The sequence below is a fragment of the Corvus moneduloides genome, chromosome 32, assembly GCF_009650955.1.
Source record: "Corvus moneduloides isolate bCorMon1 chromosome 32, bCorMon1.pri, whole genome shotgun sequence".
NCBI classification, from domain to species: domain Eukaryota; kingdom Metazoa; phylum Chordata; class Aves; order Passeriformes; family Corvidae; genus Corvus; species Corvus moneduloides.
Genome location: NC_045507.1, coordinates 662,637 through 678,335, shown reverse-complemented (window position 1 = coordinate 678,335; position 15,699 = coordinate 662,637). Strand labels below are relative to the sequence as shown.

The 15,699-nt window shown below is 74.5% G+C and overlaps 1 protein-coding gene across 4 annotated transcripts; it reads left to right on the top strand.

Moving 5' to 3' along the window:
* The first annotated feature begins 865 nt into the window (after positions 1-865).
* Positions 866-15,589, top strand: NFIX (nuclear factor I X). 4 transcript variants are annotated; one of them, XM_032094599.1, is made up of 11 exons: positions 866-1,154; positions 7,190-7,721; positions 10,330-10,392; positions 10,586-10,660; positions 10,843-10,960; positions 11,392-11,528; positions 11,834-11,956; positions 12,204-12,370; positions 13,047-13,170; positions 14,286-14,374; positions 15,507-15,589. In XM_032094599.1, the coding sequence occupies exons 1-11, from the start codon at positions 888-890 to the stop codon at positions 15,519-15,521; spliced, it is 1,710 nt and encodes a 569-aa protein (XP_031950490.1). In that variant the 5' UTR covers positions 866-887; the 3' UTR covers positions 15,522-15,589. The 4 variants fall into 4 exon arrangements, 2 of the variants coding, with proteins under 2 accessions (XP_031950490.1, XP_031950489.1); XR_004237147.1 differs by lacking the exons at positions 12,204-12,370; positions 13,047-13,170 and having other exon boundaries at positions 10,843-10,964; positions 11,395-11,528; XR_004237148.1 differs by lacking the exons at positions 13,047-13,170; positions 15,507-15,589 and having other exon boundaries at positions 10,843-10,964; positions 11,395-11,528; positions 12,311-12,370; positions 14,286-14,316.
* The last annotated feature ends 110 nt before the right edge of the window (positions 15,590-15,699 follow it).

The following is a 15,699-nucleotide window of genomic DNA, read 5'->3' as shown; positions in this document are numbered from 1 at the left end:
TGACAGTGGCGGCGGCGGCGGTGCCAGCGCTGGCACCGGGTGGTGACAGATGGCGGAGGGACGCGGCCGCAGCCGGAATGACAGATGAGGCTCCGCCGTCACCGCCGCTGCCATCGCCACTGTCACTGTCACTGCCATCGCCGTGTCAGTGCCAGTGTCACCCGCACCGCCGTGGCACTGTCGCTGCCATCGCCGTGTCACTGTCACCGCCGGTGTCACCCGCACCGCCGTGGCACTGTCACCACCACTGCCATCACCGTGGCACTGCCATCACCGTGTCACCGCCAGTGTCACCCGCACCGCCGTGGCACTGGCACTGTCCCCACCCCACGGCGCTGTCCCCGTGGCTGTCATTGACTCTGTCACTGTCACGACACAGTCGCTGGCGCTGGCACCGGACCTGTCATTGTCTTGGCACTGCCACTATCACCGGCGCTGCCATCGTCAGGCCGTGGCCACCACGGCGGCCACTGCCCTGTGCCACCTCCAGCGCTGCCACCGCCGCTGTCGCTGTCACCCGTGGGGACCCACAGCGGCTCCCGCGGCCCTGTGGGGTCACAGCGATGCTGGGAGGGGGCGCAGAGGGGGCGGCGGCCACCCCATGTCCCCCCATATGTCCCTCGTGTCCCCCCCGTTCCCCGTGTCCCCGTGTCTCCCCACGTGTCCCCATCCCCCGTGTCCCCCACGCCCTTCTGTGAGTCCCCCCGTGTCCCTGCGTGTCTCCCCGTATCCCTCCCCGTGTCCTCCCCGTGTCCCCCCGTGTCCCCCATGTCCTCCTGTGAGTCCCCCCATGTCCCTGCGTGTCTCCCCGTATCCCTCCCCGTGTCCCCCCGTGTCCCCGCGTGTCCCCCACGCTCCATCCCGTCCTGGGCGTGGCCTCTGGAACAATGGGCGGCGCCAATCCCGCACTGGGCGTGTCCTCGGCTATCGGGGCGTCTCCCACGGTGGGCGTGGCCTCTCCCGTGGGCGTGGCCGGCGCGCGCTTCCCGCGGCAAAAGTGCGGCGGGCGCCAACTTCGGGCAAAACTTTCCCCGCGCGCCGCCGGCACCGGGACCCCCGGGACCCCCAGGCACCCCCCGGACCCCCGGAGCCCCCCGCCATGCCCCGCCGCGGCTGACACCGCCGCCATGTACTCCCCGTACTGCCTCACCCAGGTACGGCCGGGCCGGGGGGGCCGGGACCGGGAGGCGTCCGGTAACGGCGGGGATAGGGGGGCCCGGAGGGGCGGGGGGGGGGGGGGGGGGAAGAACAGGCGCCCTTTGCTGCGGGCCGCGATTCGCTGCTGCCCCCCCAAAAACGGGGTGTAACGGGCGGGGGTGCGACCCCTTCGTGGTCGCCGGTGCCTCCCGGGGCAGCGGCGGCTGCGGGGACCGGGATCGGGCTGGTCCCGGGCTGCCGTCCCGGAGCGGCCCCGCTCGGCTCCTCGGAGCGGGGGCTCCCGGTTCTGCCTCGGTGCGGAGCGGATCTGAGCCGCGGGACGCTCGGGCCGGAGACGCCGCGGAGCCCCGTTGCCGCCGGGGTTCCGTGCGGGACCCCCGGGACGGGGCCGCCGGTGCCACGGGGGGTTTCGCGTCCCCGGCACCGCCGGGACGGGCGGGACCCCGGCCCCGGAGCGGGGCTGTGGCGCCGGGGTTCGTCCGAGCGCGGCCGGGAGGCCCCGGGGGGGCGACCTCGGGGGCTGGACGAGGGCGAAACCCCGCGAGGGCCACCAAGGGTGGGGGACGCTCGTTCTGGAGGGGCCGTGGGGGGGTCGCGGCGGGCCGTGGGGTCGGGGTGGAGGGGCCGTGACTCCGCTTTCTGGTGGGGGCGCGCGGGGAGGAGCGACACCGGGGAGGGCACAACTCGGGGGCTCCGGCACCCTAGAGGGGTCCCTGCCCCCCCCCGCGCTCTCCCGGGCTGCCCCCGGTGTCCCCCCCAGCGCGGTTTGCGGGGCGGCCCGGCCCCCACCCCCCTTCCCTTCCCAGCGTTGCCCTTTTCTCCCGCTTTTCGGGGCGGTTTTGGCGGCCGGTTGCGTCTGGGCCGGCGGCCAGCGGCGCTTCTCGCAGCTTCGGCGCCCGCCCCGCACACGCGTGTGCACGCGCCAGCGACACGCCAGCGCACACGCGTGTGCCCCTGCCCGCACCCGCCAGCCCGTGCCAGCGCACACGCGTGTGCCCCGAACCCCCGGCCTCGTGCCTGGCACACGCGTGTGCTCCCCTCGTGCCGCCCTTTTCCCTCCCGCAGCCGTTTCGGGGCGGTTTTGGGCCGGTGCCACCGGTGGATTTTGGGCGCTGGGTTGCACCCGGGAGCGCCCGGAGTGGGAGGTGTCACGGCCTTGGGACAACCGGGCATGGGCTGGTGTCCCCTGCTGTCCCCTGCTGTCCCCTGCTGTCCCTTGGTGTCCCTGGCAGCGGATGTGGCCTCCACGGGGAAGCCCCAGGCTCTGGCTGGCGGTGCCACGGCTGCTCGCTGGGCCACGATCCCCCCGCATCCTCTCCGTGTTCCCCTCATGTCCCCTCCGTGTCTCTCAGGGTCCTCCCGTGTTCCCCTCAGGGTCCCTCTGCGTCCCTCGGCATCCCTCCCACGTCCCCGAGGGTCCCCTCCACGTCCCTCGGGGTCCTCCCGTGCCCCCTCCCCGCCGCACAGAGCCCCCCCCGGGGGACGCCGGTCACGGGCACCCCCCCAGCATCACCGCTGCTGTCACCACCTGGGTGACCCGCGGGGCAGGGACACTCCCGGCCCTCTGCCGCTGCCCCGGTGGCCGCCGGGGGTGACAGCCAAGCGGGTCACTGTCCCTCGGCTGCGGTGCAGGAGTGGCCCAGGTGTGACACGCGCGTCTGCGAAAGGGCCCAGGTGTGACACACGTGTGACAGGGCACGGGCGTGACACGCACGCACGAAAGGGCCCGGGTGTGACACGCGCGTGTGATGGGCGCGACACGCGAGGGCCGGGGCACAGGTGTGACGAGGACAGAGGCGGCACACGCGTGTCCCCGGGCTGGCAGCCCACGCGTGGCACACGTTTCGCCGTGCACACGTGGCAGCCCCGCCGTGTGCGCGGCCGCCCCAGGTGTGACACACGCGTGTGGCGCGTCCGAGCCGCTCGCCAGGGCCCGGTGCCCCCCGCGCCGCGGCTGATGCAATCGGGGCAGGGGGAGGCACCACCACCCCCCCCCCCGTGGCGGGTGGCACGCGTGGGGGGCACGCCGGAGGGACGCGTGTGACCCGTGCACACGCGCGGGTGGCTTTGCGTGAGCGCACGCCCGGCGCTGCCGCACCCCCGTGCTCGGCTGAGCCCCCCCCCACCCCCCCGTGTCCCCCCGTGTTCCCCCCGTGTTTCCCCCGTGTCCCCCACGGTCGCCGGCGGCATCAATAATGGAGGAGCCCTTGGCCGGGCCGGGGGGGCCCTGAATTATTGATGGGCCACAAAAAGCTTTCTTGGACGCCGCAGCACCGCGGGGCCCCCCCGGCCCGGGCTGGCACGAGGCCACGGGGGGGGGCCGGGCCGCGGGGTCCGCGCTGGGGAGGGAGCGGGGCCGGGGGGGGGCGGGGGAACGCCCGGACGCCGCGGTCCAGCGGTGCCAAACCGCATCGATCGGCCCCGCGTGCTGCGGCACCGCCTGCAGCCGCCGCCGCTCCCCCCGCGGAGCCGCCCGGGACCCCCCCCCCCCCCGGCACGGCTCGGATTTCGGGGTCCCGGTTCGGAGCGTGAGGAAGCGGGGGGGGGCGGATGCCCGGGTTCCCCTCGAGCCGCCCGGACGCCTGGATGCTCCACGTGGCTGCGGGCAGGGCCGGGCGGGCGCTTCCTCTGCGCAGCCCGGGCCCCCCCCCGCGAATGCCAGGGCCCCCCCTCTGAATGCCACGAACCCCCTCCGATGCCAGAGTCCCCTGCCAATGCCAGGGTGCCCCCCAAACGCCCGGGTCTCCCCTTCTCAGCTGCCTGGTCCCCTGCCAGAACCATCCGGCATGTTCTCTCCGAGGCCACCTGGACGCCAAGGTCCCCCCCGGACACCGGGGTCCCTCGTGGGCCCCCCTCCCTCCCCGCACGGGGGTCCAGGACACCCCTCAGTCGCTCCCACCCCCCTCGGCTGCCCTCCTCCCCCCCTCCCCACACACGGGAGGGTCTTGGCAGCGGCGTCAGGGGCCGCCGGGGGGATTTTTGGCGGCAATTCCGGCTGTTTCGGGCTGTTTTCTCTCGCGGCGAAGCCGAGGGCCGGGGGGAGCTGGCAGCGGCGCGGGAGGGCGGGCGCTGCCGGGGCGGGGGGGGGGGGGGACGAGGGGGGGGGGTTGGTTGGTTTGGTTGTGTTTTTTTTTTTTTTTTTCTTTTTTTTTTCTTCTTTTTTTTTTTTTTTTTTTTTTGTCTTTTTTTCCCTCTTTTCTGTTTTTTCTGGGCTTTTCCCTCCCGATCCGGCGCCGCCCCCCCTGCCGCCGCGCTGGCGCTTTGCCGGGCGCTCGCAGCTGCGGACGCGGCGACGTGGCTTCGCCCGAGACTGCGGCTCAATGCGGGGCCGGCGCAGCCAATGGCAGCTCCGCGGCATCGCGGCACCGCCGCCGGACCCCGCCTCGGCACCGACCCCCGCGCCCGCCCCGGGACCCCGGCCCGGGCACCGACCGCGCTGGCCGCGCACGGCCCTGGGCCTGAGCCTCCAGATCCTTCCGTGGCTGCCCTCGCTGCTCCGGGCAGGGGTGGGGAGGGGTCTCAGGCGTCCGGGAGGGGTCCCAGGCGTTGGGGAGGAGACCGAGTGTCCGGGCGGTGTCGCCGGAGCCGGGGCTCTTTGTCCTGTGCCGGGTTTTGGTGGGGACTGAGGTATCGAGGCCGCTGACCGCCGTCCACCTGAGCCAGCCTGGCTCCCGCGATGCCCTCCCTGGGTGGGCACTCAGGTGTCCGGGAGGGGTCTCAGGTGTCCCAAAGGCCACCCTGTGCCAAGCGGATGCTGCTGGGCCTGGCCGCTGGGGTCCTGTAGGGCCAGCAGGGAGGGATCCTGGGGCAGGGGGGCCCAACCACCGTCCTCAGCCCCCCCCAGGAAAACCTCCCCGCTGCGGCTTTGGGTTGAAAACCGCGAGGTTTGGGGCTGGGCGAGAGCCGCTGCCCAGCCCCGCTGCCGAAACGCCCAAATTTTGGTTTCTTTCCTTTGCACAGAGGGATTTAATTACCGGGGGGGTTGGGAAGGGGGAAAAAGCGTTGGCTCCGAGTGCCGCGTCCGGGATTTTGGGGGCAGAAACGTCGGGTTTGGGCCATTCCGTGCTGGGGCCGCCACGGGGCTGGGGCGAGCGGCCAAATCCGGGGCCTTCCCGCGCCGGTGGCGGGGGCGGCGGGGCTGCGGGAGGGGAGAGCGGGACCCTTGGGAACCCCCCCATCACCACCACCCAGAGCCGTCCTCGCTCGACCCTTTTGCACGAGGGTTTTTGCACGAGGGGCCGCAACAGGACCCCCCCCCCCCCCACCCCCGCGCTTCCTCCATCCAGCGCGTGGGGTTTTTGGGGTGAAATCGCGAGGTTTTGGCGAAGCCCCCCGGTGGGCTCAGCCCCTTCCCCTGCCCGCCTCCCCTCCCCCCCCCCGGGGTCCCCCCGTTGCACGCGCGTTGCACACGCGGGGCGCGCGCGGGGCACACGCGGGGCACACTCGCCCCCCCCCCCCTCGGGCCACGCCCCCTTCTCGCCAAACCACGCCCCCCGGGCCACGCCCCGCTCCGCGCTGGCCAATGGCGAGGCCGCTCCCCCCGCGCGCTGCGCTCCCATTGGCTGCGGCCGCGCCGATCCCGGTGCCAAAAAGGGGCCGCGGCGGCTCCGCGCGCTCCGCGCCCGCGGCGGCGGCGGCTCCGGGACCCCCCGATAGCGACACCCCCCCCCCGAAACCGGGACCCCCTGCCCGCACACACACACACACACACACACCGGCAGGGACCCCCGACAGCCGCCCCCGCAGCGGGGTCCCGCCCCCCCCCCCCCCCCCCGGTAGGGTCCCCCCGCGCCGGGATCCCCCATCGCCCGGTAACCGGGATCCCTCGGCAGCTGCGCTGTCCCGCCAGCCGGGATCCCCGCTCCTCCATCCCCCGGTAACCGGGATCCCCGGTACCTGAGCGTTCCCCCTGCAGGGTCCGCACCCCCGGGCCCGCCCCCTCCCCTTTCCCGGTAGTCCCCGTTAACCCCTTCCCCTCCACGCCGTTTGCGCCCCCCGTCCCCATCTGTCGCCCCCGGTTCTGCCCCGCCGGGGCCCGACTGGCAGCTGCCTACGGCCGGGATGAGCCGCCGCGATGGTACGGACGGGACGGGACGGGCCGGGCTGGGACCGGCGGGGCCGGGCCGGGTACCGGGGGCAGGCACTGGTGGCACCGGGGACTGCGACAGCGGCCGGGATGGGGCCGGAGAGAGGGGAGAAGTGATGGGGAGCGGAGGCGCTGGCGGTCGAGACAGGAGACGGAGGTGGCACCGGGGACTGCTGGGGACGGAGATCGGTGGCAGCGGGAATGGGGTTGGCAGCAGGGACCGGCGCTGGGGATGGGGACCGGGGCGGCCGAGCCCCGACGGCAGCGGGAGTGTCAGCGGGAGGCGGGTGGGGACGAGCGGGGAGGGACGGGGCTGTGGTGACATGGGGGACCGGGATGTGGCAGTCCCGGAGACGGGGTTGTGGTGACACCGGGGATGAGGCTGTGCTGGTACCGGGCATGGGGTTGTGGTGACACGGGGGACGGGGCTGTGCTGGCACTGTGGACGAGACTGCCGTGACACCAGGGATGGGGCTGTGCCGGCAGCAAGGTCGGGGCTGTGGTGACACGGGGGATAGGGCTGTGGCAGTACTGGGGACGCGGTTGCAGCGGCACCGGGAACGGGGTTGCGGTGACACCGGGGATGAGACTGTGGTGGTGGCACCGGACACGGAGCTGTGCCACTACTGGGGACAGTGCCGTGGTGACACCGGGGACAGGGACGGGCACAGGGACAGGCTCAGCCGTCCCCGCTCCGGCCACACGGGAGCCCCGCAGGGCCGGGAGCCGCTCGGGCACCGGGAACCCGGCGCATCCCCGCAGGGCCGGGACTCCCGGGGTCCCCCACGGGGCTCCCAGGGTCCCCTAGATCCCACATCGCCGCTCCCCAGAGGATGAGGACGAGGATGGGAACGGCGGCGGTCCCCGCGTGGGTCCGTCCCTGCTGGGGCTCCGCGGCCGCCCCACGGCCGCCGCCCCAGCCCGCGCCTGTGCCCTCCCGTGCAGGATGAGTTCCACCCCTTCATCGAGGCGCTGCTGCCCCACGTCCGGGCCTTCTCCTACACCTGGTTCAACCTCCAGGCCCGCAAGCGCAAGTACTTCAAGAAGCACGAGAAGCGGATGTCCAAGGAGGAGGAACGCGCCGTCAAGGACGAGCTGCTGGGCGAGAAGCCGGAGGTCAAGCAGAAATGGGCCTCGCGCCTCCTGGCCAAACTGCGCAAGGACATCCGGCCCGAGTGCCGCGAGGACTTCGTGCTGTCCGTCACCGGCAAGAAGGCGCCGTGCTGCGTCCTCTCCAACCCCGACCAGAAGGGCAAGATCCGCCGCATCGACTGCCTGCGCCAGGCCGACAAGGTGTGGCGCCTGGACCTGGTGATGGTCATCCTCTTCAAGGGCGTCCCGCTGGAGAGCACCGACGGCGAGCGCCTGGCCAAGGCACCCCAGTGCGCCAGCCCCGGCCTCTGCGTCCAGCCCCACCACATCGGCGTCACCATCAAGGAGCTCGACCTGTACCTGGCGTATTTCGTCCACGCGCCAGGTGAGTGCGGCCGCTGCAGGGATGGACACGGCGCCGAGCCCCTCAGTCCCGGCTTTGGGGATGGTGCCCACCCTGGTGCCTCAATGGGGGGGGTCTACACGGCCACCCTGAGCCCCCCCCCAGGACCCCCGGCCCCACCTGGGCCGTCCCCGGCCGGCCTCGCTCGCACAAAGCCGCGCCGAGTGCCAACGCACGCGCCACGCGCCCGGCGCCGCGTGCCAAGCCCGTGTGCCAGGATGGGCACCGGGAGCGGGGCCGGGATGGCGCCGGGATTGGCACCGGGATGGGCGCAGAGCCGGGCCGGGCACCGGGGATCCGCGCCGCGGGCACCGATCTGTGCCGTGGGCGTGCAAAGCGCCCGCACCCCTCGTGCCCGGGGGGGTCCCGGGGCCGCACGCGGGGCTGGGGGGGTCGCACGCGTGTGCGGGCGCAGCCGAGGTGGGGGGCACACGTATGTGTGGATCAGGGGGACCCCAGCCCAGCCGCTTGCTCCCCCCCATCACTCCTGCTGCGCTGAGGGTGAATTTTGGGGCTGGAACGAGCGGTTTTGGGGCCGCTCCGCCGCTCCCGGCTGCCTCGGTCCTTCCCATGTACCGAGGGCGAAGGAGGCGCTTTGGGGGTGTCTGTCCTACCCCCCCTCCCCAAATCCCCCCTCCACGCCTGCATGCCAGACCCAGCAAACCCACGGGGGGGGCCCTGTGCCCCCCAGCCCCCCCCGCACCCCCCCAGCTCCCCCCCCGGCCCAGCTGCCGGGGCTCAAATCCCCCAAACGCGGCTCCCACCCGGCGCCGCCAAAATGGCCCCGGTTGGCACCGTGCCCCCCTGCGCGGCACGAGGCCCCGCGAGCAGCCCCGGCCCCCCCCCCCGGCGGCCCCCCCGCGCCCCCCGCCCCCTCCCCACGCCGGAGGCCCTTTGGCTGCCGCGGGCCGGGGGGGGCTCGGTGCCAACCCCCCCTTGCGCGTAAGATGGCGGCGCTTGTTGGCACCCGAAACGCTCTGCGGCACCACGGCCCCGCGCCGGGACCCTCGCGCTGTGGGGACCCCCCGCCCGGGCGCCAGGACCCCCGTGCCAAGGTGTGTCACACCCCCCCCCCCTCCCCCAGCCACCGCCACAGCCCCCCCAGCTGCCGGGACCCCCGGCCTGGCCCCCCCCGAGCTGCCCCTCGCACCCCCCACGTGCCCTGGGGGGACGCGTGGGGACATCGGGGTCCCCTTCCCCACTGGGGGGGTCCGGACTCACTCTGGGGGGGCTGTAGAGCCTTGGGGGGACACGCGGGGGGGGGGGACGACATGAGGACAGGGCAAGGTGGGGGCTGCAGGAGGGTCTGGGGGGGTCGGGGTGCAGCCGTGGGGGTCTTTGGGGGGGCGGGGGGCTCCAGGTGGGCTGCGGGGCTGCCCAGGTGCTGTTCCCCCTCCCTTGGTGTGGGGGACGCAGGTGCGGGGGGGGTCACCCCGCGGGGGGGTCGGGGCGCAGCTGCCCAGCAGCACCTGCCCCCCCCACCGCGGGCTGGGGGGACATAGGGGGGGGGTTCACTGGGGCAGGGGGGGTGAGGTGGGATAGGGTGCAGGGACCCCCTCCCCAGTGGGTCTGGAGGGGTCTGGGGGCTGAGGGAGGACTCGGCGTGGGGGTGGGTGATGGGGGGGGTCCGGCACGCGCCCGCCACGCGCACCCCACAAGCCCCCCCCCCCCCCCCCAGCCGAGGTCGCGACCCCGCACGTGCCCCACTGACCCCTGACCCCCCCGCGGGGTGACACGGCGGGGTCACCACCGGGACGGGCACGGGGGGGCTGTCCCCTTGCCCCTCCCCCTCTCGGACGCCTCAGTCCCCTCCTGCTGTGGGGGGGGGGACACACAAACAGAGCCCCCCGACCCCCGCGGGGGCACTGGGGGGGGGGGGCGGAGGCGTCCGGGCTGGGGGGGCCCAGGGGGGTGGGACACCCATTCGCATGGGAGGGGGGTCCCGGGGGGGGGTTCCCAGGTGTGGGGGGCAGATGGGGGGATGCCGGGGGGGACCCAGGCGGGCAGGACCGGGGTGGGGGGGGGGGGCAACCCAGGCGTCCGGGTGCCCCCCCCACTCTGCACAGACAATGGGCGCTTTGTTGGCGCTGCCCGTTGGCGGGGGGCCAGCGCATTCCTGGCCCCCGGCCCGGCCCCACGGCGGCCCCCGGCCCCCCCCGGCCCGGCCCCCTGCCAGCCCCGACCCCCCCCCGCCCCCCAGCGCCGGCTGTGCCCCCCCCCCCCCCCCCCATCACCTGGCCGAGGGGTGCGCGGCCACCCGGGTCCCCTCGGGGGTGCGGGGGGGGTGGGACACCCCCACACCTGGGTCGTGCCTGGGCCCGGGGTGGGGGGGAGCGGCCGGTGGGGCCCCCCCGGTGGGGCTGCGGGCGCTGGCGAGGTCCCGGCGGGCGCTCACCTCGAACGACCCCGCGGGAACAAGGGGCCCTTCAGCGGCGGCAGCGGCGGCGGGGCTGCCCCTCCCTCCCCCGGGGCATCGCGGGGTCCCCGGGGTCGGGGGGGACACGATGGCGGAGCGGGGGAGGGGACAGGGGACATCCCCGTGTCCGGGTCTGACCCCGTCTCTTCGCACCCCCCCTCCAACCACCCCCAGATTCCGGACAATCGGACAGCTCAAACCCGCAGGGAGACGCGGACATCAAACCACTGCCCAACGGTCAGTGCCCCCCCCGCGGTGTCCCCAGTGTCCCCTCAGTGTCCCCTCAGTGTCCCCTGTGCCTTCTGCGTCCCCCCCGTGTCACTCCTGTGTCCCCAGTTCCGCTCCTCGCACTTTGTCCCCACGTCCCCCCCCCGTGTCCTCGGTGACCCCCATGCCCCCCCGAGTCACGCCCGTGTCCCCCTGTCCCCAGGGCACCTGACCTTCCAGGACTGCTTCGTGACGTCGGGTGTCTGGAACGTGACGGAGCTGGTGAGGGTGTCCCAGAGTAAGTGGGGACACGGGACGGGGGTCCCGGCTGGGGGGACACCGGGGGGACACGGGGGTGGCACGGGGGGGATGGGAAGCGGAGGGGACACAGGCTGCGGGGAGGTGGGGGACACGGGGGTGGCTGGGGAAGGGGGGGGTGGCCCTGCGTGGGTCCCCCACGTGTCCCCCGTGTCCCCCCAGCCCCAGTGGCCACGGCGTCGGGCCCCAACTTCTCGCTGGCCGACCTGGAGAGCCCGGGGGGCTACTACAACATCAGCCCTGTTGCCCTCGGCCGCCGGCCCCTGGGGCCCCCCCACTGCCAGGTACCGGGACTCCCAACCCCCCTGCGACCTCCAGGGCCCCTATTTGGGGGTGCTTCCCCATCCAGGCTCCCCCATTTCAGGGCATTCTCCTCCCCAGGACACCCCAAGCCTTGGGGTCTGGGGGTTCCCCCTTGCACCCCCAAGACCCTGCCTGCGCCCCCTATTTGGGGTTTAACCACCCACCCAACCCCCCCCATTTTGGGGTGTTCCCCCCCACGGGCTCCTCAACCCCTGGAACACCCAAACCCCTGGGATTTGGGGGCTCTCTTTTGCATCCCACAATCACCTGGGACCCCCAAGGGATCCCCTCTTCCCCCTCCGGACACCTGGGTCCTATGGGGGGGGGGGGGGGGCTGGGACCCCTGGGCTCCCCTGCTCAGCTCGTGGGGTGACACTCCCGGGCCCGGAGGTGACACCCCTGTCCCCACAGCGGCCCGAAGCGCCCCAAGGCGCTGGACGAGGGGGACCTGGAGGGTCCCGGGGACGACGTCTTCTACCCCGGGCCGGGGCGGTCCCCAGCCCCCGGCAGCAGCCAGGGGCCCTGGGGGGGGGACGTTGACACCGGTGGGTGAGACACGGGGGGGCTCGGGGGGGCACGAGCGCACCGGGGGGGGCAAGGGGGGGGACACGGAAGGGGCTCCTGGGGACAGATGTGGCCGCAGGCGGGGTCGAGGGGACGTTGGGAGGGACACGGCGAGGGGGACGCGGGGGGTAACGGGGAAGCTGTGGGGGCGCGGGGGGGGGCACCGGGGAGGGCTGGTCAGTGCCGGGGGGTCTGGGGGCACACGGGGGAGAAGTCTGGGGACGGGGGGGGAGGGTGCGGGGGTGCTGGGGTCCGGCTGCCCCCCCCGACCCCCTGGCCCCCCCAGGCCCGGCGGCGCTGAAGAAGTCGGGGAAGTTGGATTTCTGCAGCGCCCTGTCGGGGCACGGGGCCGCGCCCCGCATGGCCTTCGGCCACCACCCCCTGCCCGTCCTGGCCGGCGTCCGCCCCGGTGAGACCCCACACCCCCGGACCCCCTTCCCCCGGGCCCTCCACCCCGACCTCCCCCCGCCCCGTCCCCGCTGCTCGGGGTGGCCCCGGGGGGCTGCTGGGTGACCCTGGGCGGGGCGGGCCGGGGGCGGGGGGATGTCCCTGGGCGCGGGCAGGCGGGCGGGCGGGGGTCGGTCCGGCCCGGGGGTGGGTCCCCGTGGCCGCCGGGGTCCCGTGGCCGCCGGCGCTGGCGCTGAGGGTCCCTGCAGGCAGCCCGCGGGCCACGGCCTCGGCGCTGCACTTCCCGTCGGGGTCCCTCCTGCCCCAGTCGAGCCCCTACTTCGCCCACCCCACCATCCGCTACCACCACGGGCAGGACTCGCTCAAGGACTTCGTCCAGTTCGTCTGCGCCGACGGCGCCGCCCAGGGCCCCCAGGTGCGGCGGGGACGGGCGCGGGGGCGGCCCGGGGGTCGCGGGGAAGGCCCGGGGGTCGCGGGGACACGCGGAGACACCGGGACCGCCCCGGCGGGGCCCGGCTCAGATCGAGGCGCAGGAGGCGGGGCCTGTATGCAGATTAGGCGGAGAGGCGGGGCCGCTCCCCTGGATGCAAATAAGGGCGAGGAGGTGGGGCCTGTATGCAAATCAGCGGTGCCGGAGCGCGAATAGATGGACGCTATGCAAATAAGGCACAAGGGGCGGTCCATGTATGCAAATATACACAAGGGGGCGGGATCTGTATGCAAATGAGCCCAGGCGGCCGCGCTGGCTGCGGCAGGGCCAGGACGGGGTGACGTAGACCCCCCCCCCCCGCCCCCCCAAATCCGACATGGGGACCCCCCCCACTTGGGGACGTCCCGCCTGGGGACCCCACCCTTGGGGAACCCCCACCGGGGACCTCCCACCTGGGGCATCCCCACGTAGGACCCCCACGCGGAACCCCCCACCTGGGGACCCCTCCCCGCCAGGCCGGGGGGGAGGGGGCTGCAGGGCCCCTCCCCGACCCATCCCCGTCCCAACCCCTCCCTCCCGCCCCGTCCCGCTGCCCCCCGCCCCGCCCCAGGCCCGGGGGTCCCGGGGGTCCCGGGTGCCCGTCACCGTGTTCTCGTTGCAGCCGTGCGGGGCGCAGGGCCGGGCCGGGGGGGCTGCGGGGGCCCCCCTAGCCCGGCCCCTGCCCCTGCCCCCGCCGGAGCCCAAAGCCCCCAGCGGCCCCCCGGGCGGAGCCCCCGCCGCACCCCGTAAGTGCCCCCCTGCACCCCACGGCACCCCACGGCACCCCACGGCACCCACTGCGCCCGCAGCCGGGCCCTGGCCGTGGGGGGCGGGGGGCAGGGGGGCCCGGCAGGGGGGCGCAGGGGGGCCCAGGTGCAGGGGGCAGGTGTGGGGGGCGGCGGGGTGCCCGGCAGAGGGGTGCAGACAGGCGCAGGGGTGCCCAGATGTGGGGCTCAGGAGGGTGCAGAGGTGCCCAGATGTGGGGCGCGTTTGGCGAGGGTTCAGAGGGGCGCAGCAGTGGGGTGCAGGTGCCCAGGTGTGGGGTGCAGAGCAGTGGGGCGCAGGAGAGTGCAGGTGCCGCTTGGGGACCTCGGGGCCGGGGCCAGCGGCCACCCTGGGGTGACCCGGCACAGGGTGACACACCTGGGACCCCGGCGTGCCCCTGGGGCAGGTGACGGGACCGGGGCGGGGGGGCCAGCAGGTGCCAGGGGCTGCCCGGGGGGGTCCTCCAGGTGCCCCCCGGGACAGGAGGCAGGGGGTGACCCGGGTGCCAGGGGCTGCCCAGGGACGGGTGGCAGGACCGGGGGGCAGCAGGTGACGGGGGTGCCCCAGGTGACAGGTGCCCCCGCCCGGCCCGGCTGCCCGTGCATCATCACCTGCATCGTCATCGCTGTCACCGGCCCGGCGCCTCATCCCCCCCCCCCCCCATTCCAGCCCGGTTCCTTCGCCATTTCCCCTCCTTTTTACCCCATTTTCGCTGCGGGAGGGGAGGCGCGGGTGGGGGGGAATCCTGGATCCGGACCTACCTGGGTCCCCCCCGAGGGCAGGGGACACCTGGATGGTCCTCGGGGGTGGGGCCCAGGGAAGGTTGGGGGCCTCGGGGGGGTCCCCACAGGTAAGTACCCGGTGGGGAGGGGGTTCCTCAGGGGGTCTCGTCACCGCGCGCCCGTCACGGGGGTCTCACACGGGTGCGGTGGAGCACCGGGGGAGGGGAGGGGGGGCTCTCACCGCGGCTGTGCCGCCCCCCCACCCCCCACCCCAGCCCGGGCTCCGCACACCTGGGGGGGGTCGTGCGGCACCCCCGCGTGTCCCCCGCGTGTCCCCGCGGGGCGGTGCCGGGCTGAGCCCGCTCTCCCCGCAGCATTCGCAGCGTCAGGCGCCGCCGCTGCCCCCCGCCTTGTCGGCCTCGGACCCCGCGACGGCAACTTTCTGACCCTCCCCCAGCAGCAGGTACGGCCCCCTCCCCTCCCCCACACCTGGGACCCCCCCTCGGACCCTCCCCTGCACACCCGGGTCCCCCCCCCTTGGACATGCGGGGTGTCCGGCCAGACCCCTCGGACCGCTGGGTCCCCCCTGCAGAGCTCCGGGCCACCTCCTTTGACCCCTGAGCCCCCCCCCCGCCACATCTCGGTGGCCCCGGGACCCCCGGGCGTCCCCGCCGCCCACCGGAGCCCCCGGCCACGCCCCCGCGGTGACGTCATCGCAGCGGGGACAAAGGGGGGCGTGGCCAAGCCACCCCAGCGGGGCCGCCATTGGCCCCCCCGGCCCCGTGGCACGACGCCCGATTGGCTGTCTGCCCTGCAGCGGCGGCCGCTGATTGGCTGGCGCCGGCGCGGGACCGCGGCGGGGCCCGGAGCCAATAGGAACGGGGGGGCCAGGGCTGGCAGCCAATGGGGGCTCTCGGCGGGCCAAGCAGAGCGGGCCCTGACTGGCTGGCACCGTGAGGCAGGAGGGGGCGGCGCCGTCGCTGATTGGCTGGCACCGGCGCGGCCTTGGCAGGCTGCGGGCGCTGCGGCGGCACGGCGCGATCCCATTGGCTGCGAGCAGTGGTGCGGCGGCGGCTCAGCCAATGGCGGCGCGGCTCCCGCGGGGGGGCGGGGCCTAGCGGGGGGGGGGGTCCCGCCATGTGCCCGCCTTGAGGCCGTGGGGACCCCCGGGACCCCCGAGCGGGGGGGGCCTGACCCGTCCTGGGGGGCCGGGGGTGACCCCCCCACCCCACGCGGGGGGTCCTGGGGTGTTTTGTCCCCCCCAGTCCGGAGACCCCTGAGCATGGAGGGGTCCCCAGTCCATTTTGGGGGGGGGTCAGGAGGGGCTGGGGCTGTGCCCCCTCACCCACCCCGAGTCCTAAGGGGGGGGGTCTCAACCCTTTTTGGGGGGGTCTCGGGGGGGGGGGGGGTGTCCCCCTCCCCACCCTGGGGACCCCCAAAATGGGAGGTCCTGGGGTTACGACCCCCCCCCCAACCCCAAGGACCCCGAGCCGAGGGGGGGGTTTGATGTCCTGGGGGAGTCAGGAGGGTCTGGGGGGGGGGGGGGGTCTCTGCGTGTGTCCCCCCCCCCCTCGCTGACCCCCATCTCCCCCCAGTCCTGGTTCCTCTGACGCTGCCCCCGGACGAGGAGAAACCGCCCGAAAAAGGAGAAAAAAACCGACAAAAAAAAAAAAAAAAACCAACAACAAAAACCCCACAAAAATCCCCCAAAATCCCACCAAAAGAAAACCCACAAAAAAAAAAACACAAAAAAAAAAAAAAAAAAAAAGCCGCAGCCCCCCTTCCCCG